This window comes from Sardina pilchardus, chromosome 7, assembly GCF_963854185.1.
Source record: "Sardina pilchardus chromosome 7, fSarPil1.1, whole genome shotgun sequence".
In the NCBI taxonomy this organism is placed as follows: Eukaryota; Metazoa; Chordata; class Actinopteri; order Clupeiformes; family Clupeidae; genus Sardina; species Sardina pilchardus.
The window spans coordinates 18,035,116-18,062,727 of record NC_085000.1 but is presented as its reverse complement, the minus strand read 5'-3'; the positions used below and the strand labels follow the sequence as shown (position 1 = coordinate 18,062,727).

The following is a 27,612-nucleotide window of genomic DNA, read 5'->3' as shown; positions in this document are numbered from 1 at the left end:
CTCATAGGACGAGAGTAGGAATTGTGTTAACTGGTAACTTGGTTAATCTTTCTCTTATATTTCAACCATTTTGTCTGTTGGGTTTGTATACTGGCTTAATCATGTTCCTTATAGTCTTTGAATAGTTTTGTATTTGTATTTTTGAGAAATCATGGGACTCGTAAGAAAAGGAGATGTTGAAAGACGGATAGCTGTAGTGACTTTTTTTTTTACCATTCAAAGAATTTTATGTAATTGTTTTAAGTACTTCTTTTAAAGGTAGTGAGCATTCAGCGCTACCTTCATGTTGCAATGAATCATGACTCTATAAAGCCTCTGCAGCAGTTTCCTCCTGCTAATGTTGTGCAGACAGCCTGGCAGCACATGGCTTTGTTTTGGAAGGTGGCAAAGTGACAAACTTGTGCAGCAGATTCCAAGGCTGAGTGCACACGCTCATTATTTACTTTTGACTCACAGTTCCTTCTAACACCCCCCCACCCCCCACCCCCGCTCTGTCTGTTTGGTGGACCAGATGTTTGTTTCCTGCATATTCACTTTTAGATTACTGATAACTGATGCTGTTTTAGTAAGTCTACTATGACTGTTGCTTTTTTTGGAGTAAAATAAAAAGAAACTTATGTTTGCTTGTCATACTTGTTTGTGTCTTCTCTCTGGCTGGGTCACACTACCAGGCCAAATCCATTTTTTTATTTTTTTTTTCACTCGATGTGACACATCCGTTACAGGTCTGATTTGCAACGCGATCTGCAGTCTGGGAAGTTCCATCGGAATTCACGCGACCTTTATATGTTCTTCACTGACATTCGTCAGCGTTTTGCACCCACCGAATTCCAAACATTTCACTGGGCTACCAGAGCAGTTGAGAGCAGGTTTTGACGTAGGTGGCTTTCATGTAAAGCTTATACGTCCTCCCTCGCTCCTCGGGCCTCGATCCTCACTGATCTACATAAAGAAAGATAGACGAAGGGATAGACTACCGTTGTTGCCGCCCCATCATTCTTTATGTAGATCAGCGAGGAGCGAGGAGTGAGGGAGGACGTATAAACTTTACATGAGAGGCACCTCTGGACTGACATGTAGGTCAGTCCAGGACTGTCAGCAGCACTCCACACTGGTGTAGGAGTTTGATTGACATTGGTCACATCTCATAAAAACCAATGTCAGCAGTCCCACAAGAAAGTGGTGTGACCCTAACCTCTGTCATTTCATGCTCATTCTCCTGCACCTATACTGAAAACTGTAGCGAGACCAGAGAGGATGAGCTAGAGGCAACTAATGGGTCTCGCGCTGCCAAGCTCACCCATGTGATCAATCCACTGCTCATCTGACTTGGAGCCGTGCCTGAACAAAGCCAGATCTATACTGGGCTCATCGGCTGCACCCTTGTGCAAATTAATTGAACAAGTTTGTAGCTGCAAGAGAGCAAAGGCAATTGAACCGATCTCCATACCTTTCCCATTTAAAAGGGCGTCTTTACAATTTACTTTAAAAACACATTATCTCTGGGCGTTGTTTTCCTCGAAGTAACAAGGTTTTTTGTTGGAAAAAAATGATTTCACCCAAGGTTTTCTCTATTTTTTTTTTTGTTTAGTTTTATTTGGCCTTGTTGGAAACCTTGACAAATACTGGTTCTCTTTTTCAGGGGAACAGAGATTACACTACATAACATTAGTTAATAACAAAGCGACTTCCAACATGGTAAAAGCATTTTTAAGCTTTTAAGAGCAATTCTAACAACAAATTTTACACTGATAAACAACCACAATAAGCGCATTAATGAGTGCAGTAAGTGCATCAATGTGTGCAATTGTCCATTGGAAAAGACAAGCAGCAACACATCTAGATAGATAATAACACCCTGTTGTCTTATAAGCAGGTTCCTGTTTGCTATATTCGGATATCAGAGTGTCTCATCTCATCTGACCATCGTAATGTGTCCTGGAACTTGTCTTTCTGTTTCTCACCTGTGATTCTAAGTTACGCAAGTTAACTTTACTCATGGGATGCCTCTCATTCATCTTCTATACATCCTTTGTTCCTATACAAAGTTCGGGAGTTTCCACTACATGTCACTTTTGAGACTATAGATGATCAATACAGTGTTCTTTAAGGCATCAGTGATTACCCCTGAAGTGACTGATAGTTAGACCAATAGATAGATAGATAGATACTTTATTGATCCACAAGGGGAAATTCGAGTTAAGTCAGCCACCTTCGTACAACCCTCTGGTCGATCAGGATGTCATCTTACCCTATTGGTGCCCCAGCTGATCTCGGCACAGCTTTCTGCAACGTTCTCCAGAGTGAGGGAAGCCAAACCAGTCAGGTGTTAAAGATGCAGTCAGCAATTAGTTAGTATTCTGTTTTGCAATAGGTTCTTGATACTTGAACTGAATAGACAACCAAATGACAACCCTCTCTCTCTGTTGTGCCCCTAGAGAACTGATTGTGTGGTTGGGATTGTGTATGGCTCTGTCAGAGACATTATTTACCGCCACTGTCCCTGAATGGACAGTGGAGGATAATTGTAAGCAAGATAAGCAAGAAAGGGCATGGCTAGAATCACAGACGGTACCTTTTTAAGTGGAATCTGAATGTTTGTCATGTGAGTTTCTATTAAAATATAAAGGTGTCAACATTCTCTAACATGGCACTTCTTTGGAAGAATTGCTGGGTGTTTAATGTCATAATGTAAAGAGGATTTGGACAGCCGTCCTCCTACTCCGAGAATGCTGTTCTTATCCAGAAAGGCATTTAGTTGGTGTAACTTGTTATGTTTGCTTGAGTTGTCTTCTTTCTGTAATTTAAGTTTCTTAATGTCCTCAGTGAGATTATTTTAATCTCAGAGGCTTCCTGGTAAAATAAAGGCATATAGTGCCCAGCTGATAGTGTTATTGCTCTTCAAGGAGAACCGAGCTTTAGAAATTCATGTCCATACATCAATGACTGTAAACAGCAACTTCTTGCTGCAATTTAAACAAATGGCACGACCCATTCACACCATGCTGTCACTTTTTACAGTCATTGCCGTAATCTCGGATTCTGTGGCCTACTTCTCTGAGTGAGTATTTTTCCCTGCAGAGACCATCTGAACAATGATTAACCTCTATAATGCAACCTATCACTGTTGTAGAACTCCTCGCTCTAGGACACTGATTACATGTTTTGTATAGCCTACACTGCAGCCAGTAACGGCATAGGAATAATTGGAGACGAGTGGTGTGCACTGAACAACACAGCCTATCGTCATCATGAAGCTTCAATGGGACACGTCAACTCTCTTCAGTCTACCATCCCACATATCCAATCAACCCATCCTTGGCCTCTTTGTTGAGCTGGTCAAGCCTGTTGGTTGAGTTAAGCTGTGGCCTTTCAGGTTGTACTGGTACCAGGAAGGAAGCTCTTAAATCATTTTTGTATGATCAGTTACAGGTAGTGACTTATGACTTATGACAGTAAACTGAGCTTTCACATTAAAATACCAAGTGTGCAAACTGCACTTGCTCCTTAGTCTGACTTCAACGGGTAGGGAATATACTAGGTGTGTACCCTTAGTCAGACTGGTTATTTGCAAAAATCCCATTCAGCAGCAGTAGGTTTACAAAGAAGGTTTAATAAATTCACTGCCATTTCAGAACCTAAATTGTAGCAGAACGAAATCTTCTCTAAGACTGTTCAAAGCTCCCTGGCTTAAGGCCACAGTAACCTTTGATCCATAGATAATTCTCACTTCTCACTCCCAACAGAGTAAATACGCCTATCCCTGTCCTTTGTCATGCTAAATTAAGCTGTTCATGCAGAGATACTTGACAATAACACCGCAGTGCCTACAACTGTGTGAAATGAAATTAAATGTTAATCAGGGGCATAGGATGACGGCCTTTTAAAAATGTGAATTTGGGGGCTGAGAGGATCACTGGCATGGTCCTTGGCGCACAAAGCCCTGCAACAACCATAGGCTCCAAATATAGGATCAGCATCTACGATTGTTTGGAGCGTGGAAAGGGGCGGGGGATATTGTAACTGTGGCTACGCGACAGTTTTGAGCAAAATACTCCTTGCAGCTAGTGAATGGACCGGCTAGACTTTTGATTATTTTGTAGTTCTCAAGAACGCCCTCGTGTTTGACGATTCATTACTATGCTAAAACAGGTGTGCACTTATGTGACTGTATGACACGGCACGCGATACTGCCCGTGTGGGTTGATGCACGACAGGATAGTGTGAACTACAACCGCCGGACGGGTCTGCCAGGAGTAATCCAAGGTCTACAATCGAGAAAGCATAGTAACGAGGCTGTGAGGCAGCATTTAACACCCAGCACCGGCAGCAACAGCCCGCTGAGGAGTACGCCACGTACCCGCTAACGACGCGCCATAAATAAACTCGCTTGCTTGGAATATGAACGGAACGCTTATTACGCAAGCAATGGCCGAGCCCCCCAGTATCGGCGAACGAGTGCCCCGTTTCCAGCGTCCACATGGTGAGTAATCATTATTGACAGATTAAGGGGAGAATAAGAGCTCGAGTTTCAGTCTCCACCAGGGCAAGAGCATGACGCGGTACATTTTAAAAACAGCGGAATTACGTAATCACTACAAGCAGTGCTTGAATCATGTTGGTAAATACTGTAAGAATGTGAATGTTTTTGTTCAAAACCTGCAATTAACTGCACAACTTTCCATACCCGTTATCACGTTCCAAAACTGAAAGGGATATCCATATGCAAAACTAGGCTCGTTTCAATGCAGTGTTGGCTTGAGCAGAAAATAAAATACCTAGTCATGGGGTTATCCGTCAGGAAACCACTTCGACCATATATATTTTGAGACCACATGCATCAGATTCGGACGGAGACGCAGTGTTACATAGCAGGCACATGTGCTTCGCGCAACAAGGCAAGTAACCATCCCGATCCAATGCGTCCTGCTAGTCAGTGCGTCCTCCCATCTCCTTCGACTGTTGGGAACATAAAGTACTTGACCGCCAGCTATTATTTCCTGCCACCAAACAAAGGTTTGCGGTTGTAAAGTTACCAAGGGTCGACTACTAAAGGTGAAATTGCATTTGGAGAAGAGAGAATGCATGCCCTGTCTGTCGAATATCTACCCTGCAGCTGGGCTCACAGTCTGTGGCTCAGAACTCTAGCATAGCCTTATCTTTTAGGACCTCGAGGCCTGGACAGCAGCTATAAGGACTCAAGACAGAAACGTTCGGATCAAATATCCCCACGTCGAGGGTCTGGAAGGTGGGGCTCCAGGATTTGGGATTGGGAAAGAGGGACTCTGCAACACCCATCGGGACGATCGTAACAAGACAGCTGTGTTTGCATCTGCGAAGACCAGATTTTAAGGACACTACACGGCCCTACCTACAGTAATAGTGTGCAACAATGGCCCAAACGCCTATTAAACGGCAAGTTCGGAAACGTATGCGATGCGAGAGCACAGGTGAGGTGACTCAATATTTTTGAGATGTTTAGTCAACTCCAGTGTGATATATAATGCATGATTCCGGTCTAAAAATGTATTTCTGTATTCAGGTCATATAATACATCCTTTCGGACCTTTGGGCATAGTGTTGTTGCACAGGAGAGTTTGACCAGGAAGTAGGCCCACCAAATGTCCAATTTGGTATGCCTGAAGTGTGTTAAATGACCACATGGCTGCTTATTAAGGAGAATGTATGATGAAGTACTGTAGGACTGCTTGAACATTCAAACATTACCATATCAAACTATCATAAATCTCAAGCAGACATAATCTCTGTTGCAGAGCATCTTGTGTATTATTGTGACATTAGTTATCTGAACTCAGTAACTGATATTGGGATGAGAGCCACTGCAGCTATAAACACTTGCGGTTTGGCATGGGCTTTTGCTGAGCTTACGATGGCGAGCCGCGGTTGTAATTGGCCATGGAAGAGAACATTCTCATGAACTGTCATGGGTGGAAATTACATAACCCCTAAGTCCCCTTACACTTAAGTGTGAAGCAGGCCGAGTGTGTCCACTCTTGACTGGACTGGTTGGGTGGAGGGTGTCACCTTACTGGGGACTTCTCTCTCTGCCGGCCCAAGGATCAGCTGTCTCTGCCGGGGCATGGATGCGGGCCACACCTGGCCCAAGGGCATGCCAGAATAAACATCTTTAAGGGTGCCATGCCAGGGGGCCACATTTGGACACAGGGCAACGACTCCAGAGAGGCTGCAGAATCGTTTAGTGAGAAGAGTTTAGTTAGTGTCCAGCTTCCCCGGGCCAAGAAGCCTTTAAATACCAGTGTAGTGAGTCAGCCAGACAGGCAGTCAATCATGCGATGCTGCATATGTCCCTGTAGCTCACCGCTTCCCAACCCTCTCACAATTGACCAGCACATTGCATTGAAATATACAGTATACATTAAATAAAAAAAAATATAAAAAAATCTCATGACATTCAAGTTAAGTAACTCATTGGATCCTTCATTATACTCTTGCTTTTACAAATAAGTGTAGACAGACAGACAGCCCACCACATGAGATGTTTGGTTGATGTGATCATGCTTGTTGAACGTTCCAAGCAAATTAGCAAAGCAGCCAGATGCGCAAAGAACCACTCTCGACTGGGTGTTACAGCAGAGATCATGTGAATGGTTAGGGTCACCAACATTAAGTGACATCAAAATAGGGTCATCTGCCAAAACGTTTGGGAACCCCATGCTGTAGCTCAACGGACAGAAAAGTTGAATTTTCAACAGCATTGGCCAAGGCTGAGCTCAGCTGTGTGTATAACTTGTACTTCTGGTATTCAGTATTTATTAGATCAGTTTAGTTGATTATCAGTCATGTTTTCCTGTCCTGTGTGTTTGATGGTTCCAGTGGAGAGCTTCTCAATGGGACAGGCGTGAATAACTCGCCCCTGTCCAACAGGACAGGCAGCTGTGTCTATGCTGCTGCAAGCGCCATGAAGGCCGTCTGCAATCTGGCACTGTTTTCTCAAACAACACAATGAGATTAGTCTGGCTGGTTAGTTAGTGTGTGGAACGTGCCCTATCTAATGCTGTTTAATCTTGTTAGTGTGTAATTCTTCAACCTTTGACCCTAGGGGCCTGCGTTACAACTCAGCAGCTTGAAAGTATGAATGGCCGACATGTGTAACTCCACCTTGAACAGGAATAGAAAACATCACACGAGGTCATAAATAGGTCATAAATGGGCTATAATCCTCTGGGCTATTATCTGACCGGTAAAATGCTTCCTGTTTTTGTGTTAGTATGTGATTCAACCAGGGTCAGAGAGTGTTGTTGTTGTTGTTGTTGTTGTTGTTGTTGTTGTTGATAACTGCCATAGCAGATGAAAGCTGAGGCGTAGCAGACACAGCTGACTCAGCAGCAAGTACACATGTCCACTAATGGACAGAGCTCTGGTGAACAGGGCGAGGAACAGCTATGACAGTCGTCATGCCAGGTGTAAACGTTTTTCCTGCCCCCTCGTGGTGGTGCTGACAGTGAAGTATATTGTGTGTCAGAGAGAGGTGCGGTCGGTAGTAGCCAACCAAAAAGAGCATTATAATGGCAGGTGGTTAGCGTTTTCTTTGTAATTGTTAAATTCGCGGTTAGGTAAGAGTGATTGTTGTCATGAAGTGTGATAAGAGGTGGGCACAAATGCATCAAAAAATATTTTGTTACGAACTACAAATACTGGCTCGTAAAATGTCACAAAATAAAATACAAAATGCTGATGTGAAAAATGTATTTAGTTAAGATACAAGTCCTTAGAAATGTGAAAATACTCACACAATAATCACGGTATACCAACTTTCAAAAGAAAATACGAGGCATATTATTGAAAACGTATCCCCAAAAGACAAGCACTACTATTTTCTGATTGGCTGGCATTGTGGCTCCTATGAAGTAGATCTGGTGGGACGAATGTAATCAGCATCCCATATCAGTGTAAACAATGATTGAACTGACAAGAAGCACACTTCGCAACAGTGGAATCAGCTGTAACGTTGCAAACTGCCCAACATTTTTTCTGTAACCAATGAATGTAGAACGACATTTAACAGGTCGGCCTATTTTTAAACTGATTTTCATACTGCATTTCCCTTTGTGTGCTATGAATGCATGCCTGTTACCTACAGTGCCTCTACATACTGTACATGACTGGCAACATGGGGGACAAACAGAAAAACATCCTGCAGATGAACCAATATAAATACCTCTAAAGTCAAAGTGTCATGGATCCCTGCCTACAAATGATCGGTTTCTGATGGTGATATATCTGTCTTTCAAGATATCAGAAACAGAATCCAGTTGTGGCTCAAATATTCACTACAATGTTGTATCCATAGCATTGTCCTAATTCCTACCCTAGTCATATAGTTACAGTTAGATCAGTCCTAGCTGTATGTAACAGATGCACCTTCGAACAGTCTGAAGTGAATGGGAATAAGTCCAATCATCACAGGTGCTGGTGTGCGCTCTGTGAAGCGTAGGCTGAACGGTGAGCAGGTGTAAGAGGTCCTGCCCCGGGCGGCTCCAGCCAGCCAATCAGAGCCTCCCCTTTAGCGCTCAGGTGACTGGGACCTCGAGGGCTTTTTTAGACAGATTCCAACAAGCACTCACATTCCTCTGTGCACCCGCTCTTTTCACACCACTCACCTGAGGCTCCGTACGACACTGGCACGCTCGCCCCGTCTTACTGAGTGTTACGGACGCGTGGACACACACACACACACACACACACACACACACACGCACACGCTTGCGCTCGGTAGGACACACACTGCCCAGGGAAGGATGTCCCTCAAACGCACGGAGCTGACGCAGAATCCGCTGCAGAAGATATGGGTGCCTTGGATGAGCAGCAAGCTGAGCCGCCGGAGGGGGTGTAAGTTACACTCCGCGGGGGGGAAGAGAGAAAGAAACTCCTCTTTCCTTCTCTCCTTCCTTCTTCAGTTCTCTCCTTCCCATGTCTCTCACTCTTTCTCTCTCTCTCTATCTATCTTGCTCTCTCTCTCTTTCCTTCGCCTCTCACCCCATCATGTCATCTTTTCTTATTCTGTCACTCTGATTAGGGATGTGCTGAGTGCTGCCAGTCATACTTCGTTAATCACAGATGCGTATTTGTTGTCGCTGTTGTTGTACCGGCCTGTATGGTAATAAGAAGATGCTCTTACATCAGAAATTGCGGCTTTAGGGTGGGCGAGGTGAATGGCATACAGAGCAGGTTGTTCTGGTTGGTCTTGGTATAGTGGTGAAGTGTAGCCGCATATGCCATTGGAAGCTGCACAGTAACTTTAGAACTGCATCTCTCTCTCTCTGAAATGCATACCTTTTCAATCAAAAGTACATGTAGTCTCTCTCTCAAATGCATACATTTCCCTCAAAAGTATATATAGTTTCTCTCTCTCTCTCTCTTCATTTTTTGTGTAAGATGGGGTGACCAGTGCCACTGGCCTTACGCACAGATTGCTAGCTGATAAAGAGCCCCCCTGAAGGTGATTGACCCCATGGTCAACTGCAGATCGAAATGCCCTTTTGGACTGATAGGTCCTGGGACATGTCCTGTCCGCATGGTACATCTCGAAAGGTCATGTGACATGACCATGGGAATATTTATGCAATGATAAACATGTGTCTGTGTAATAATGACATTCATCACTGTATTTGGGAACAGTGAGTCATGACGATGTTCTTTATGTGTTTGTGTGTGTGTGTGCGTGTGTGTGTGTGTGTGTGTGTGACAGCCTCTGTGCCGCAGTTCACAAACTCGCCCACCATGATCGTGATGGTGGGCCTGCCTGCCAGAGGGAAGACCTACATCTCCAAGAAGCTCACGCGCTACCTCAACTGGATAGGGGTCCCCACCAAGGGTAAGGTGATCAGAAGAAGAGGGCTGATAGCACGCACAGACCCACACTCATATGTGCTGGAAACAAAAAATATGCCAAACTTCAAGAGAAAGTTGCAAACTGTTAAATACACAATGTTTTGGCCAGCTGCCTTCTTCAGATGCACAAACAAAAAAAAAATCAAATAGCTTTGACGTAGATCAGAAACCCACAGCCTGTTTTTCCTTATTAAAACTATTATGTTTTAAACCAAACCACATATTACGAACACATCATAGACACATGCCAAATTTCTTGGCAAGAGCTTGCATATTTACCAGTGTGTGTCACAACAGACAACAGACACACACATGCACACACCACATACAAGACAATATAGTTGCTAAGCCTTGTCGGCAAGGGAGTTGATTTAAAAAAAAACTCAGGACTCAAGGAGCGTGTTGAAAACAGGAACTTCAGAGGTATTGGGGCCGAACTTGACTAGCATATCAATTATCCATGTCGGCTGTGTTACAATTAAGTGTGTGTTTCGATAAGCTCTTCGTTTCCGGTGTCGTCTGACATAATGTTGCTGACGTAACGCTTAATGTCCTCAGTGTTCAATGTGGGTCAATATCGGAGGGATGCAGTACGAACGTACAAAAACTTTGAGTTTTTCCGTCCGGACAATGAAGAGGCCATGAAAATTCGCAGGTATGGAAAGCTTCTGGATATGCTGTGGGTTTCTATTGTGTATAAACAAAGACCACTTCCTTCTTCGATGGTGGTCATTTGTTGTGTCGTAATGGTAATTCCTCTCTCTCTCTCTCTCTCTCTCTTTCGTGTGTGTGTGTGTGTGTGTGTGTGTGTGTGTGTGTGTGTCTTTAGAGCATGTGCTCTTTCTGCTCTGCAGGATGTTGGGACTTATTTCATGCAGGAGCATGGACAGGTGGCGGTAAGTGGAGCTGCCATTTGCACATGTACACAAACACACACACACACACACACACACACACACAGAAGTGGTTTATCTCAGTTGACTTTGCACAACATGGCAGGTATCTAATCTTACCACTATGGTCAACATATCATAGATTAGGCTCAAGTAGCATCAAGTAGCCATTCTCAGTTCCCCATCATTTAATGAAATACCTTCAAATGAAGCTTTTCAATGTTTCTATAAAGTTGATTTGTTGTGTTTGTCGAATCAGGTGTTTGATGCCACCAACACCACTCGAGAAAGAAGGGAGGTCATCCTCAGCTATGCCAAAGACAATGGCTACAAGGTGAAGTGGTGCAGTTATTCAAGGCACACTGTATGTGCATATGTGCATGTTCAGAATGAATCAAATGTATAGAGTATACCGTAATTTCCCGACTATTAGCCACGGCTTATACATTGATTTTGCAAAATTTCTTCAGTTATAAGGTTAATACAAGGAGGCAGTTAATATGGTATTAATATGGTCTGGTTTCTTTTTAGCTTGCATAAAACACTGTCCTGCTTATACCGTAATTTCCCGACTATAAGCCGCGGCTTATACATTGATTTTGCAAAATTTCTTCAGCTATGAGGTTAATATAGGGGGGCAGTTAATATGGTGCTAATATGGTTTCGTTAATTTTAAGTTGCACAAAACACTGTCCTGCGGCTTATACACAATGCGGCTTATATGCGGGAAATTACTGTATACAATGCGGCTTATATGCGGGAAATTACTGTATACATTTATAGGGAAAATTAAATACTTCACTGTTGTATATGAAGGGAAGGCTAACTGTTCCCAATCATCTAAGCAAGCAGACTCAGAAATGGGACAGTCACATATTAATATGGTATTTGCTGTGTGAGCGCAAACCATTGCATGGCTAAAGTGCACCCGAGGTAGGGACGCATGAGTGCAAAGTGCTGAAGCTAAAATGCTCCTCTTTATTTTGTAGGTCTTTTTCATAGAGTCCATTTGTGATGATCCTGAAATCATCGCTGAGAACATCAAGGTAAAGACACGACTCTTGAAACAGTCCTGTGCATGCCTCTGAAGGCTCTCAGAAAACAGCTTAAATTTGACACAAGACATTCAATATGATTAATGCGGTGGAAATAGGAAGACCCTGTAAATATAATGCAAATGTGGGTTTACATAATATTCAGGAAAGCTGCAAAAATGGGCTTTCCCATGTGCATGTAAGGATATATGCACTGGGTGCCTCTGTTGTTCCTAGCTTAAAATAATTGCCCTTTGACTCAGCAGGCAGGTACAGCTTCAGGTACAGCTCTGTGTTGCTCGAAACAGCCCAGGTCATGGCCTCAGCCTTTTTAATGGTTGTGGTTTTAAGTGAATTAGCTCTTTTTATGTACCGAGTATTTCATGCAGGAGCATGGAATTAGCTCTTTTTTTGTACCGAGTATTGGGTATGTTATATTTTGCAAACTTGTTATTAGGCATTGCTTTATATACACAGGGTCTAAAAAGGTCCCTGGTATTTTCGCTGCAATGGTCACTTTTTGGTTTTATGATTATAAACACTGGTCCTTTAAAATGGTCTGTTATTTTCACAGCAAGTGAAGCTCAGCAGCCCAGACTATATCGACTGTGACAAGGAGGAGGCGGTGGCTGACTTCCTGAAGAGGATCGAGTGCTACAAGGTCACCTACGTCCCCCTGGACGACAACAAAGACAGGTGACAGAAACACAACACAGACAGCGTCATGACAACAATGATGGTCATGAAATCAGCTCCATAACTGTGTGTTCAGACCAAGAGCGACTTGAGCTTCCAAAATCGCCCTGGACGCCCTGTAAAGGACACCGTGGGAAGCTGGGAAGCTTTGGCTGCTCTGACGTAGTAGCATTCTATGTTCGTTGAAAGTCGTTTGGTCGCTGAACAGCGTCATAGCTCATTACCATAAAGTTAAACCACTTTCAACTTTCTCTAGTCGCTCAAGACGCCCAAAACGCGACGCCGACAGATTGGTCGCTGCTGGCAGCTGAGAGAAGCCGGCTTCCATTGAAAATGAATGACTTCCGGAATCTTTGGAAGCTCAAGTCGCCCGCAGTGTGAATACACAGTAATATAAAGAGAGCCTTTTTTTCACTGCAACAAAAGTCACAAGGATTCTTCAAATGGATTTTCTTTCCAATGTAGAAGTGTTTGTCAGTGATAATGTTTTTATCACAAAGTTTTAAAGAAGCATTTTTACTTGCAGTGATTGACTTTTTGATTGGATAACTTGATTGCATAACATAACATTGATTGCATAACAAATTCATACATCTCCCTCAAAAGCACATCTAATATCTCTCTCTGTCTCTCTCTCTCCCCCTCTCTCTCTCTCTTCCTCTCTTGCCATCATCAGTCATCTGTCCTACATAAAGATCTTTAACGTGGGCTCTCGGTACCTGGTGAACCGGGTGCAGGACCACATCCAGAGCCGCATCGTGTACTACCTGATGAACATCCACGTCACGCCGCGCACCATCTACCTGTGTCGCCACGGCGAGAGCGAGCTCAACCTCCTGGGCCGGATTGGTGGGGACTCGGGGCTGTCCCCACATGGTAGCCAGGTGAGTTTGAGTATCGGAGTTAGGATGTGTGATGAGTGGTAGCCCCGCCCCCCATTCTTTGTGTCTGAGTCCAATGAGCTTTCATTCATCTGAATATCTATTACCCTAGAGCAGGGGTTCTCAATGTTTTTGGTTCCAAGGACCCCTTTTAGGGGATAACATTTTCCGAGGACCCCCTTATAACCGTAACAGTTAACCATTCGTATTCTCTGAAGTTGTGGCCGGGTCCACTATCCCAAGTTAATGTGGGTAGGACCAAATAGACACAATTTGCTTGTTTTATGGGTGAAAAGAGCATCATCTTTTTAAAATGTTAACTTTATCATTTCAAGCGAATTATTTCGCGGACCCCTTGGCTATGGGTCAGGGACCTGGACCCCACTTTGAGAACCACTAAGCTTGGTTGTCAAAATATCTGTGGCCATTTTCATGTTGTTGGTTGTTCCATGACTAAAAGGCATGGGCATTTTACACACGTCATACATGAGGCAAACGGAAAGGACACAGCGTGGAGCAGACTCAGCCACATATGCGCTTGGCTACATATGCTCCAAAAAATACACTGACTGTGCAGAAAAAACAGGTTCCAGCTGGAAACACCTTTCATTTGCACTAATGTTGGCTTCATATCTAGCCAACAGAAGGCCGTGTCCGTGTCCGTCCCCCCCACCCTGCACTGGTCCTGCTTTAGACAGTGGCTGCACTGGCTGACTGGAGTAGATGTGTGGTCCTAGTAAGCACTGTGTCTCTCTTTCCCTCCTCAGTTTGCTGCTGCCCTCGGGAGGTACATCAAGAGTCAGAACATCCCAGACCTGAAGGTCTGGACGAGTCACATGAAACGCACCATCCAGACAGCCGAGGCCCTGCGTGTTCCCTACGAGCAGTGGAAAGCACTCAACGAGATAGATGCGGTGAGATTCAAATCAAGCTTAGCTTTTATATATTTATATGAAGATAGATAGATAGATAGATACTTTATTGATCCCCAAGGGGAAATTCAAGATGTATGTCAGTGCTGTATGTCAGTACTAGCAAAGATAAAGTTGGAGAAAAAAATAACGCCATGAATGTAGAAATCCATGAATGTCTTGTGAAGGGACATGTCTGCCAGATTAGATGATGTCCTGTGCATCTCTGTACTGTATTTAGGATATTTAAGATGTTATGTCAGTATATTCAGTTGACAACTAATGTAAAACATCCAACAAAAAAAATCTATGTGCTGTGCATAGAGCAAACAAACTCGTAAATAAGGAAAGCGTGCACAAGATGAATCCCTTGAACACAACATTTACTTAACGCTTCCATCAGACAATCTCACCAGTACAGTACAGTGCACCAGTACTCAAGGACAGTACAGGTGTTGTTTTTGTCCTCGTCACCGTCTTCAGCTGTGCTCCCATCTGTTGCGATTACAGGGCGTCTGTGAGGAGCTGACCTACGAGGAGATCCAGGCAAACTACCCCGAGGAGTTTGCCCTGAGGGACCAGGACAAGTACCGCTACCGCTACCCCAAGGGAGAGGTGAGGAGGAGGGTCACACCGGCCTGGCTGTAATTACAGAATCATCCCAACGCGCTCGACTCGTATCTGTGGAGAGAGACAGGAACGGAGTGTGCCGGAGTGGATGGAGATTTCAGCTGTATTTTGGTTTTGGAGGTTTTTGCTGTCAAGCATCTCAAAAATAGCACAGGGGACACATTTTGGAGGTGACTTTTTGAGGGTGTGTTGTTAGTAAACATGAAGACTGAGGCACTTCTGTTACCAAGGTCATGGGCTCATCAGTGGGAAATGAACTGATACATTCCCATAAGGCACCAATGATAATGTTAAATCATTATAAATAGACTTAGAGGGGCAATTGCTCTGTCGCTAGTTTGGAGTTTAACACGGTATTAAACTCCAACTCCCGACTCCAACTTCAGTTTAAAACCGTGTTAAACTCAAAAATAGCAACAGAGTTTTTAAAGATTCAGAAGAGTTTATCAGTGGTTATTCTGTGGTGAACATGGGATGGGGGCATAAAACATATTTGTCAGGGTGTCCAAAGAACCTACACAGTGCAGGTCACCTTTTCTTGTCTTACGAAGTCATCAAGTTTGGTTCAATCAACACTCAAAGTTGACATTTCTAGCACTGTGATTGAAGCCCAGTCTTGTCTTTGTGCTGTCTGCCCGTGTCTCCGGCCCCCCTGATTAAGTGTGCTTGTGCTTGTGCTTGTGCTTGTGCTTGTGCTTGTGTCCAGTCGTACGAGGACCTGGTGCAGCGGCTGGAGCCGGTCATCATGGAGCTGGAGCGGCAGGAGAACGTGCTGGTCACCTGCCATCAGGCCGTCATGCGCTGCCTGCTCGCCTACTTCCTGGACAAGAGCGCGGGTGAGCATTGAACACTCTCCAAGGCAATAAAGCCTGTGTGTGCACACGTTTGTGTGTGTGTGTGTGTGTGTGTGTGTGTGTGTGTGTGTGTGTGTGTGTGTGTGTGTGTGTGTGTGTGTGTGTGTGTGTGTGTGTGTGTGTGCTACTACCTTGCCCTCGTCTATAGGGTTGTCGTTGATGTGTACCACTGGGCAGGGGTGTGTCTTCGAGGACCTGAGGGTGGTGGTGGTGGTGGTGGTGGGGGGGGGGAGCAGAGTGTCAGTGCTGCTGAGTCACAGTTCAGACTAGACTAGCGTGTGCTAGCTCTGCTGCCCTGCTGGAGTGGATGCCATAAAGCCTTTTGGATACGTGATTTAACCGTTGGCTCATATGAACATAGTTATTTGATTACAATGTACTTGTAACGTTAGTACACTATATCAAATTATGCATTTTAGGTTAGGTGTAGTAATGTGTATGCAATGATAGGCGTTTATGTGAGAGGGGCAAATATAGTGTTGCACTGTAATAAGGAGACTACAGTAGGAGGATACCCAGCTTTTTTCCATTGAATTGAATCCAGGTTTGTCCAAGGTCTGATCTATTGCCTGTCCTGATTCTTTCCCCTCCACAGAGGAGCTGCCCTACCTGAAGTGTCCCCTACACACAGTCCTGAAGCTCACACCAGTCGCTTATGGTCAGCAGTGCTTCATTTTATCCTACTCGGTCTCTGAGTTCTTTTTCTCAATTCTCTTATCCTCCTTCAAAACAGACAAGATCCCAAGTTCTCTCCTCTTCTCTCCATTTTATCTTTTTCTCCCCTCCCATGCTTCTCGCTCTCTCTCACTTCAATTCAATTGGATTCAATTCAATTCAATTCAATTCAATTCAATTCAATTCATTGACCATTTATTACACCTTATTTACATAACTCTTTCTCTCTCTCTCTCTCTCTCTCTCTCTCTTTCTCTCTCCCTCTCTCCCTCTGCAGGGTGTAAGGTGGAGTCTGTGTTTCTGAACGTGGAGGCGGTGAACACCCATAGAGACAGGCCTGCGGTGAGTGCCTGTGACAGGGTGGCTGAGAGCTCGTAGGTAGGAAACCTTGACCGAGGGGCCGGCCTGGTCAGCCTCGCTCCGTGACCGTGACGCGTGCGTGCGTGCAGGCCTGTGACTGACATGGCTGATGGCTGCCCTCAGCATTTTGCACTCTCTCCCTCTCACTTTTGGTCTCACTCCTTAGCCCTCTCTCAGTTTATCTCTCTCTTGCTCTCTCTCTCTCTGTGACCCTCTACCCCCCCCCCCCCCGCCTCTCTCTCTCTCTGGATGAGCATGGAGATTCTGGCGGAGAGAGGAGTCTGGTTTGAGCTTCTCTGAGGAGTGAATATCTATCTGCTCATTCAGCTTTGTGACGCCACCTTCAGTGAAGCCCAAACCAGAGCCGCACACAAGAATCCCACGTTGCCCTCGCCAGACCTTGGCTCTGTCTGAGGACTCTGAGGATGCAGCCTGTCCTGTGTTGGATGCCTGAATGCCTAGAGTAGGCCTACTGGTGCTTAGCCTCTACCTACAGTACAGTAGACACCTGTCTGTCTGTGCCATAGATTGGATGCTGATGTGGCACAAAATCATCAGGGGATTATCTATGTGATTCAGACTTACAGTATTAGTAGAGGCGGCTTCTAGCTGTAGGCTTAGTACAGGGGGGGGGGGGGGGTCTAAGCCATTTTGTCTCAGTGTGTAGGTGTTTCTTAGAGTTAGCCATACTTGCGTCAATAAATGACTAACTAAGCAAAATGTACTACCACCGGTACACTTTTCACAGTACATTTTCCTTTGAGCTCAGGAGCTGTCCTAATTTGCAACTGATATAACAGTTAGTAAGTGGTACTCACACTAAGTGGAGCACTCCCTCTTTGATCTTGAGAGTCTCACAGCAGGAGTTGGTGCAGGGTTTATGTGCAGTCCGATGCAGTGGCGTAGGCCATAAATGTGTACGGGAGCCGTGAGGCCCTTGTTACCAATGCCACCGTTCTAAGCTTCAGGTCTGATGGTCCCCCGCAGGACGACGAGCCCGCGTTCTGCCCCATGCCCCCCTACCGCAACGCGCGGGCAAAGCCCATGGCAAGCCCCTCCCCCACCAGAGCCCCGCGCCTGCCGGACCTGGGGGTCACCCGTCTTAGCCTGCAGGTACTGCGGTGTCCAGAGACAAGTGGACGATCAATTCCACAATCGTTTGAAATTAACGCTTTGTTTCAACAATGATTGCTCTTTTCAGTCACCTCTAATTTCCCCTGTGTTGTGACTGCACAGTGTATTCAACCGCTGATCTACCTATCAGATGCAGCTAACCGTTAACTCCCAGCAGATTGCCTTTCCTTCAGATTCATAAACAAGCCGGTGTTGAATTATGACCAATCAGCACTCTAATCAGCCGCCTCATTTCCCTGTTGGCCCTTTTTGTTGATCTTTGGGTGATGGGTGCTTTACTACAAATGACCACTAGATGGAGGTAGAAACCATAATCCTTTTAATCAGTATTGAAAAAGCCTGTGTATTTTGTGCATGTGTGATGATGTTTGTGTGAGTGGGTGTTTGTTTGTGAACACTTGCATGGGAATACATACAACAAGCTCTCTTTGATTGTGTGTGCATTTTGAATCAGTGCGGCAGATTGTCATGGAAACGATGAACAAAGCACAGGAAACTAAATCCATCTGTGTTTATGGAACGGTTCAATCTGGACTGCGTGCCGTGTTTACAGCAGTTTTGCCATTGTGATTGCACAGAAGTGGACTCCGTGGGTGCTTCAGTGTGTCTACATGTGCTTATTATGTCCTCATTAGTCTGGTACATGCACTGTTTCCATGGTAATATTTGTCAGAAATGGGGGTGTGTGATAAATGTGACTGGACTGTGCCAAGTATTGGTGTGCAGTGTGGAGAGGAAAACAGTGTTGTTCTATCTCTTTCTAATCATGTCTCTGTATCTGTCTTCATCTGTTTCTGTTTCTACCTGCCATTGGTTCATGTTTCATTCACCTCGCCCACCTTTCTTTCTCTCTATCTCTTGCCCCCCCCCCACACACACACTCTCTCTCTATCCTCTCTTTCTTTCCTTCACTCTCTCTCTACCTTTCTCCCGCTGCTGTCCCAGAACGTGGACGTCGACCGAGAGCCAGAGGAGGCACTTCTGACCGTTCCAGACCACATCTAGAGGACCAGAGAGAGAGAGAGAGAGAGAGAGAGAGAGAGAGAGACAGACGCTGAATGTCCAGCAAGCGTAGACGTTTCCTCTCTCCAAAAACATCTCACGACACAATAACCTTTTCTGTTTTTGCTGTGCATATCAATCCTATTTTCATCATGGTGAAATGTGTGTGGTGAAATGAAGTCCTCCTGATGGATGTCTGGGGCAGACAGTGGGATCACTAGATCAACCGCTGGGGTCTCCTGTAGGCTACTCTGTTCAAAAGGGTGACGCAACTCTGCCTGCAGTGAAAGCGCACAACACGAAGTGATGAATATTTTAATTTACACACCGTAATCACATGAGGGATACTCCTTGCACTGGACTTTTTTTTTTTTTTTTTTCCAGATGGGCAGTACTAGAACCACACAATCCTCTGAAATGTTAACGAGACATTGTGGATTGGACTGCGAACTACTGAATGGTTAACCATAATCCTAATCCTGTGGTCTGAGATCTGCCAATCTTTCTTTTCCTTAAGAAACTCAGACCTAGGGATCTTCCTGTGCCCCAACCAATGTGCCTCACCCTGGGCTGTAGTGGTCCAGCCACTCCTACAGAGTTACTCACACCTACAGAGTGGAGAGAACATCTGCACAGTAGACTGAGGAAGCTGCCAGGCTTGAAGGAAATTAAACTGTGAATAGAATCAAAGGGACTCAGTGCTATTACACATTTGCAAAGGCATATGCATACATGCTTCAGATTAAAATAGAAGAAAATGGTTAAACATATTGCTCAATGTGGCTTGTAGTTTCTAACCTGACTTTCGCCAGATCCTGTAGTTCGCTGTCTGCTTCACACAAGGATCTGGGACTTCTCGATAGGAGATGTATTTCTGAAGGCGGGTCCTTGTAAAACATCCTGGCATGTGATTTGATAAACCACTTGCCTGTTATCTTGAATGACGTGCTAGGCTTCTTCAAGCTCTTGCCAAACACAGTCGGAAGAAGAGTAAAAACATCCTTGCCACCAATAAATGTCTTCAAACCTATTCTCTGTTAATCTTTTAAAGAATGAATACTCGATAGATTCGACAAAACGGTTGAAATAGCAGAATCAATGTCAGCACAAGACTCCTCGCTGCGTGCCGCCATTGTTATTTGAATCAAACACTCGCTTCGGCGCTCCTGATTGGTTGCTCATTTTTTGATCACTGGCACAGGGGATTGGATTGCCCTCGCGTCCAGACCCTTGTGTGGAGCTCAGCGAAACGCCTCTGGTGGAGCATGGCGGAACTACAAGGGTCTGGCGAGAGTCAGGCTATGTAGTTTCAGGAACATGTTTAAATTTCAGCAAATACAGAAATGTCAACAGCTAACCCTAATGGACTTTGTATGTTTACGTCTGCATAAACAAATTGTTAAGCAATGGCAATTGGACTTAACTTAATTTAGTAACTGAAGCACTTTAGTGTACTAGTTCCTTTGTTGCCACTCACTAGAGAACCTCAGGACCATCTCTGATAAATCCCAGGTTGGAAGTGGATAAATCACCTAGATATGTGAATGATGTTGCTAGTCAGTACAGGTTCAGCCTTTGCCTATCACATTTGATCTTTTTTCACCACGAAACAAAATAAATACTCAGTGGACTAGTGCGAGTCATGTATAAAAACCGCACCATGACTTAACTGTGGTAAAATAACTGTATCTCTCCTAACCTTGGTCAAGCACACACACAAGTGTTTATGTACTGTACACACTTGGACACAGAAACACACATTTGGACATGTATAACATTAATGTGAAATGTTATTATGTGTACTTTCCTGTACATGTATATTGTGAAAATAATTCAAATACTCTGTCAAGGCCTGCTATAGATATTGCAAGTGTTGTGTGCAGAGATGATATCAAAGCCATGAATATGCTGTGTATTCCTGATGTGATGAAAGTCTATTCAAAGAGTTTAATCTCCTGTTACCTACAGCCATCCTTCAGTACGAGCTTGACTAGTCATTTGAAGTCTCTCTTTACGGTGCTACGTAGATGTGGTTGTGTGGTCTCATGGATGCCATCTCAAGTATAGGAATGTTTCTTGAGAGGATGCAATCTTATTTGTGTGCCTCTCCAAAAACAGAAAATCAAAGCCATCCCTTGTCAACAAAACACACTTGTGATATATATTTAGACACACACACACTATAGTTTGAAATAGCAAACCAATGTTTTTTTCCCCCCTGAACAATTTGTTGTGATGTGTGTCCTGACAGTCTGTGCTGTGAGTGTTCTTCTGACTAGTTCTGGCATCTGTAACGGTCAGGTTTTGCAGAGGTGCAGAAATCTAGATATACATCGAGATATACATCAAGTATACATCTTGATATACATCAGTGCAAGTAAGGTCACGTGATGATGTGAAATGAGGTTCTGGGTTGTGTGAGCGGAGCGCGTCCAGACAAAACGACTTTGTGTATCAAGGGAAGTGCATGTTTATCAAAAGAAATCGCTGCTGTTTTTCCTCCCAAAACTCGTCTAAATTCCAGAAGCCTCTGTTGAGCAGGGGCCGGATATCTCCCCCACATGGCAGCTGAGCGACAACAGAGGGACGCTAACAAAAACCATCCCCTGGACGGGAAGAGAGAATGGGTTTATTGTGCAATTTACTGTGATAAAGAGAAGCAATGACATGTAAAGAGAATTTTTAAAAATTAATTTTTATTTTTGTTGGCACAAACAAAATAAAACTATGAAGCAATATTTCCATCTCTGGGTCTCTTACTATAAACAGTTCCAGTTGTACTGTTTGATTTTTTGATATTGCATGAATATTTATTTCCTTTTAAAAACAAAAACACATGTAGCTTATTTCAATATACAGTAAATTATAAAACGAAAGAACACCTGTACAAAATATACACACACAAATGTGTAAAGTTGTAATTAAAAACGAAGGCTTCCACACACAGTCCTCTCACTCGTCTGCTCTATCTCTGGCTCTGGCTCTCTGCTGCTGTGGCCTCCCTATACTGTTGGGTCCAGCTCTGAGGGTCTTGCTCAAACAGCTGTGAAGAGGATGAGAGGAAGATCATGTTAGGGCATTGCTCTCACTCAGACAAACCCTCTCATACACACTGTACATAAACATCCACACACACACACACAGTATACATTGTATAATTTAGCTAACATATTTATCCAGAGTGCCATACAGTTTAATAACTACATGGACAGTCCTCACTGGAGCGAACTCGGCAGGCCTTGCTCAGGGGCACAACGAAACCCATAACCTTCCACTTGGAAGGCGAGGTCCCTGACCACAATCATCCTTGAAAATTATATTTTCTATATTATTATTATACTATTATATTAACTATATTTTCTCTAGTTCAGAGGCATCCACATGTCAATAATGTGCACATTTGTTGTGTACTTTCATTGGAGGACACATGCTGAAAATAGGCTCACCTCTGCCACGATCTCCAGAAGCTTCTTCTTGGCGACTTCCTTCTCAGCACGGACACCCCAGCGAAACTCAAACTCTACTGGTTCAGTGTGTGGGATTCTCACATATTCCAGATATCTTATAATAAAAAAGGCAAACACACACACACATGAAATCCTCACTCCAGATTCCTTAATACAAATTACACCACCAGCACGGGTGACTCACACGAAAAGCCCACTCACCACTTTACCAAATATAGTTTTACCGTATATACAGTATGTTAATATATGAATGAATATACAGTATATAATAATAATATATAATAAACAGAAGTGTCCTTAATAATGTGAGGTCAGGGTTGCACCAGACACTTGCTGAGGAGTGCCTGGCTTTGGGTACTGACCGGTAGTTCATGTATGGTGTGGTATAAACCGCCCGTCTATGGTCTTAGAGACGGTAGCTCTGAACACACCAAGCTACAGGCGGGATTTGAACCCACGACTGCTGTGACCCTCTACCTGTCTCAGGTCACCAGTATTATCATGCTGAGCTATTGGAATACCCTTATAGACTTGGTGCCAATTTGAGCTATCAAAGTTGGGTACTGTGAGAGTAATATGTAATGGGGGGGTGGGGCTGGGCAGTGTGATGGCACCTCTTTCACACATATTGACACACATTATATGTGTGACTAAGGGTGATAGAGACGTATTAAAGAAACGTACTGTAGGTACCAATGGTACCAAAACTAACCCCCGGTTAACAAAAGCAAAACATATTGGGGCAATTGCTCTGTCGCTAGTTTGGAGTTTAACAAGGTTTTAAAACTGGAGTTAGAGTTGGGAGTTGGGAGTTCAAAACTGTGTTGAACTCCTAACTAGCAACAGAGCAAATGCCCCATTAACATTTCTTCAAATGTTGGCCCAGGTTGGACTTACTTCTGTCGTACAAATTCATCGGTCACCAACTTCTTCACATCTCCAAAGATGTCGTGCTTCTCTCTAGGGAAGTTGAAAAAAAAGGAATGAAAAAGGAATGAGTATGGGACTTCTGGAGGGTCATTAATGCTCCACAGTTCCTCAAAGGGCTGGACTGTTACTGGTGACCGCTGGACACACAAAGCATGATCTTACCCAGCATCCACCCGCAGCTTCTTCAGGAAATTCCACACGAGTGCTGGAAAAGTAGAACATACAACATCATTCCCAGCTCATAGAAAACACACACACGCGCACGCACGCATACACGCACGATAAAAAACATGAACCAACACAAAAGTGCAGGTCACGCTCAATCCACACACAAAAAAAACAACTGAGAAGCATGCAAGAGGCTGACCTTCTTTGACAACTCCGCCCTTCATGAAGATGACACTAAGAACGGTGAAGAGGAGGCCATATTTGGGGTTCCCGGGGATCCTGGGAACGTCACACAGAGCGAGTTCAGACAGATCTTCTCAGGTTTTCCCTCAGACATGTTTCAACACATTCTCACGTGTTTCTGTTATACACACACAATTGTCCTTACAGTTTTTTTTTAAATTTCCCCTAACCATAAAAACATCCCACTCTAAATCCTCTGTATTAACAGTAAAGGTGCTTCTCAAAAAAAGTCCATTGCCTTGCACAGACTGAGATTAAAGACTTAGTAAAACATTTTTGGCAGTTTGACTTAAAACTAGCTGAATAGAGTTAAACTCAGGTCAACATTTCTGTATCATAATTTCTTTACTGTAATATTTTCAGATTGTGGAGTTTTTTTTATCTCCATGAGCTGTAACTGTAAGCATCAGAACCATCAAGATTAAAACTAAACAAAAACAAAAAAAGGCTTGAAATATTTTACTGTTTGTGCACTGAATGTAGATTATTTGACAGTTTCACTTTTTGAGCTAAATTACAGGAAAATGTTCACTTTTCCATAATGTTCTTATTTTTTGAGATACACCTGTACATGAATGTGAAGTACTTATGGAAACCATGAAAACAATTTTTTTTCAAGAAACACTGAGGCTTTGTGAACTGGTGCCCACATCAACACGAATTGTCAGGCACCAAAACATTTGCATGTTTCTTTCATTATTAAAATGAGGAGACATTCTATCAGACAGTTCTTGGCCGGGTTTTCAAGAGAACATCCATCCACTACCCGGTCTACAGGTTTGGGCCTTTAAAGAATAAGGCATTGTAACAGTAGTGTTATTTCAGGTGGTTTGCAATAAACAAATGATCACAGATGGGATGGGAGTCTTCAAAGTTTTTCTTTTCAGCTTGACAAACTTTCTAAAGTTAGTCTTTTTTCGGTGTAAGGAAGGTTGAGTTTGTCTGTCTGAGAGGACCAGTGGTGTGACCAGGGAACCGCATCTGATGGTCTAATTTGGGCACTGCTGATGTAGTAGTTAGGGAACTCGACTTCCAAGTGGAAGCAAGAAAGTTGTCAGTTCAATTCCCAGCTGCCACCATTGTGTCCCTGACCAAAGCACCTAACCCGGAGTTGCTCCAGAACTGTCCCTGAAATTGCTCACCAAGAAGACTATGTGAATTAGTCTGGTCCAGCCGAACTTTAGACCCGCCTACATCGTCAGGGTATATGTGAATAAGAATCTCAGCTAAATACATAAACAAGTAAATAATTTCTAGCTTCACCTACAGGCAGACTGGCTCTTCAGGCATAGACTCCAGTTTGTTGATGAGGATGTACACATGGCTTTTCGGGTCGATCTCCACCAGTTTCAGCCCAAACACCTGAACAGAGGAGATGAAAGCAACCCGGCAATTACTGACAGGTCAGAAATCTAATATACATTGACATGACTTTGTTATACAGACTGTTAATTCCTTCCTTGTCGCATTAAGATGCTTTTCTTACTTATAGTAGTTATATAAACTGTATTTTAGGTAGCTGTGAACTGTACAAATTTAAACACCTCAAAACTTGTATTATATCTACAACATCAATTTCAACTTAGATTGGCTCAAAGTGCTGTACCAGCTGGCTTAGTGATGTCTACTTTCCGTGTGTTCCCTTAGATATTACTGAATAGGGCCATAGAACTGGACACCCTACCTGTTCGAAAGTACGGCAGACACGCTTCATGATCTCTGCATACATAGCCCGGTATTCTTTGATGACATGCTTTGCTATGTCTGGAAAACAGAGTAGAGGCAAAAGTGAGAAGGAACACATTCAATTAAATTCAGTCTGAAACAGAACAAGGTGTTATTAAGAAGTATGCAAGTAAGAATATATACAGTCATGGCTGAAATTGTTGGCACCCATGCTAAAGTTTACTAAAAAGAGGAATGTAAAATCACCTTTTGGAAATTGATTTTAATGGCTTACGTAATAAAAAGAGGAAAAATCCAACCTTTAAGGACACCAATTTTCTTTGTTAATGAATAATGTATCATATAAATAAATATTCTTCCCAAAATACTGGGGTCAAAAATATTGGCACCCCTATGTAACCCTATGGGAATTTAACACATAGGGGCAGGCAGTTTTTTTTTTTTTTAAAGGCCACTTATTTCATGGATCCAGGATACTATGCATCCTCCTGATAAAGTTCCCTTGGTCTTTAGAACTAAAATTGTCCCACATCAGACGCCCTTCACCATACCTAGAGATGATGTTTTGTTCAGTTTTGTTCAGTTAGCCTATTAGCCTGTTTGATGCTCATTGAGCGCAATGCATATCAAACCAGCTAAAATACTAACTGAACAAAACCGAACACTTGGTTTTATATTCCTCTTTTTAGTCAACTTTAGCATGAGTGCCAACGATTTCAGCAATGACTGTATGTATTGCGGTTTATGTGCGGAGAGTTTTCTAAGCAACAGCATTATGCATATCATACACCACACAGACTTTTTTTGTGATTAGAAACCACATGCCATTGGATATATTACATTAATCACTTGTTATGTCACATAATATAACAATATTACAATTTATATTCATGTATTAAATGAAGCACTCAAGCATTGAACACAAAGAGCTTTTTATGTTTACACGTGAAAGTGAGCAATCTGAAAGAATAAGCCATACATGAATGGATGCCTACACACACAGAACAGTTACAACCAAGGTGATAAGTGTCCCAGATGGCATCTTATCTAGATGGCATCTAATCAAGCGTCAATTTTTCTAATCGTGACATTAGATTCAACTGACCTGCTCTTCGTATGGGCCCTTTCTTCTGGTCCTTGATTAGGATAAACTGGACGACCTCTGCCACCTTTAATTGAAAAAACAAAAAAGACAAACTGTATAGAGAGATATTGGATGCAAACCAATCAACAAGAAAAACAGCACATGGAATTATTTATTGAGCCTGTTTCTGGGAAGAACGGACTAAGGATTGTTCTTGTCTGACTAACCTATGCATAATGTTATCATGACACTATGCTAGGTGTTCAAAACATCCTTGTAGCTTAAACAAATCTATGAAGCCGTAATGAGGACTCACTTTGCGGTCAACCTGGACAGGAGTAAAGTTCTCTCGCGCACGCTGGACTTGTGTTGAAGTTGGCTGGGTGAATGACACATCCTCTTCGTCATCCGACTCTACCTCTGCTTGTTGATGCTGTACCGCTGCTCGCTGAAACCGATTCCAGTACAATTAAATAAGTCCGTCATGTTTCCAGATCGATGGCTAAACAACAACTGACAGGTTATGACACAGCAAGAGATTTAACGCAGTATGGAGACAGGTCTTACATTTGGGGCTTTGTTTTGGGAGGCCGAGAGCCTCTTCCTCTGTGACATCGTGCCCAAACACCTTAACAGAAAACAAACGTTAACATTACCGTCAATGTATTTGCCCACCCATGTCTACCAGAGCGCTAAGATACAATCTCAGTTATGTTCCTCTCATAGGTTCCTCTTGATCATACCGTGTAATGTGTGCCAACATGAGCGTTAGATCAAAATGTGTGTTTAGTTAATTTACCCATCTACTTCCCTTTTGTTGCCACAATGTTAGCGACATCTGGTTAACTATGAGCTCAAACTTAGCAATGCTTATAATCAACACCAATCACAACATAATCGTCAAAATACACAGTTATGTAAAATTGCAACATCATTTTAAAACAGTTTCTTTAAACCACACAACACTCACCAGCTAGCTTATCAGCTAGCTTCCCGCTTGATTCTGAAACGACGCTTGAAAATGACGTAGGTAGACGCATGCCAGCTCCTGCCTCCAACCGGCTCCACACTGCATTTGATCCTGCGGGGTC

The 27,612-nt window shown here is 43.5% G+C and overlaps 3 protein-coding genes across 7 annotated transcripts in view; 2 read left to right on the top strand and 1 right to left on the bottom strand.

Annotated features, from left to right (window-relative positions):
- The window catches only part of smc1al (structural maintenance of chromosomes 1A, like), an 18,133-nt gene extending 17,505 nt beyond the window's left edge, over window positions 1–628 (top strand). For both annotated transcript variants that reach the window (XM_062541020.1, XM_062541019.1), the window contains exon 26: window positions 1–628. This exon is cut by the window's left edge and continues 316 nt beyond it. The gene's annotated coding sequence lies outside the window, so the exon portion shown is untranslated.
- A 3,454-nt stretch (window positions 629–4,082) lies between these two features.
- Window positions 4,083–21,681, top strand: si:dkey-96f10.1 (6-phosphofructo-2-kinase/fructose-2,6-bisphosphatase). Of its 4 annotated transcripts, XM_062541015.1 has the most exons (15): window positions 8,591–8,871; window positions 9,731–9,856; window positions 10,432–10,528; window positions 10,703–10,769; window positions 11,026–11,100; window positions 11,756–11,812; window positions 12,375–12,496; window positions 13,173–13,380; window positions 14,145–14,291; window positions 14,799–14,903; window positions 15,625–15,754; window positions 16,368–16,430; window positions 16,725–16,789; window positions 17,795–17,920; window positions 18,887–21,681. In XM_062541015.1, exons 1-15 carry the CDS (start codon window positions 8,781–8,783, stop codon window positions 18,944–18,946), a joined length of 1,539 nt encoding a protein of 512 aa, XP_062396999.1. In that variant the 5' UTR covers window positions 8,591–8,780; the 3' UTR covers window positions 18,947–21,681. The 4 variants fall into 4 exon arrangements, with proteins under 4 accessions (XP_062396998.1, XP_062396999.1, XP_062397000.1 ...); XM_062541014.1 differs by lacking the exon at window positions 8,591–8,871 and adding an exon at window positions 4,083–4,483 and having other exon boundaries at window positions 17,795–21,681; XM_062541016.1 differs by lacking the exon at window positions 17,795–17,920.
- On the bottom strand, window positions 21,621–27,598 carry ndnl2 (necdin-like 2). The gene is made up of 11 exons (XM_062541017.1): window positions 27,492–27,598; window positions 27,089–27,149; window positions 26,838–26,969; window positions 26,543–26,606; window positions 25,436–25,515; window positions 25,019–25,113; window positions 23,708–23,787; window positions 23,503–23,545; window positions 23,308–23,370; window positions 22,390–22,504; window positions 21,621–21,986 (listed from the first exon to the last, which is right to left on the bottom strand). Exons 2-11 carry the CDS (start codon window positions 27,134–27,136, stop codon window positions 21,909–21,911), a joined length of 798 nt encoding a protein of 265 aa, XP_062397001.1. The 5' UTR covers window positions 27,137–27,149; window positions 27,492–27,598; the 3' UTR covers window positions 21,621–21,908.
- Window positions 27,599–27,612: the final 14 nt, after the last annotated feature.

What these genes read in the sequence shown, in the direction of transcription:
- si:dkey-96f10.1 (XM_062541013.1), top strand. Translation starts at nt 8,781, where the DNA reads ATGTCCCTCAAACGCACGGAGCTGACGCAGAATCCGCTGCAGAAGATA. An exon ending in TCATCGCTGAGAACATCAAG is followed by an intron (nt 11,813 to 12,374) that starts GTAAAGACACGA and finishes TTATTTTCACAG; the next exon opens with CAAGTGAAGCTCAGCAGCCC. An exon ending in TGTCCCCACATGGTAGCCAG is followed by an intron (nt 13,381 to 14,144) that starts GTGAGTTTGAGT and finishes TTCCCTCCTCAG; the next exon opens with TTTGCTGCTGCCCTCGGGAG.
- ndnl2 (XM_062541017.1), bottom strand. Translation starts at nt 27,136, where the DNA reads ATGTCACAGAGGAAGAGGCTCTCGGCCTCCCAAAACAAAGCCCCAAAT. An exon ending in AGGGCCCATACGAAGAGCAG is followed by an intron (nt 25,516 to 26,542) that starts GTCAGTTGAATC and finishes TCTGTTTTCCAG; the next exon opens with ACATAGCAAAGCATGTCATC. An exon ending in GGGCGGAGTTGTCAAAGAAG is followed by an intron (nt 23,546 to 23,707) that starts GTCAGCCTCTTG and finishes CTACTTTTCCAG; the next exon opens with CACTCGTGTGGAATTTCCTG.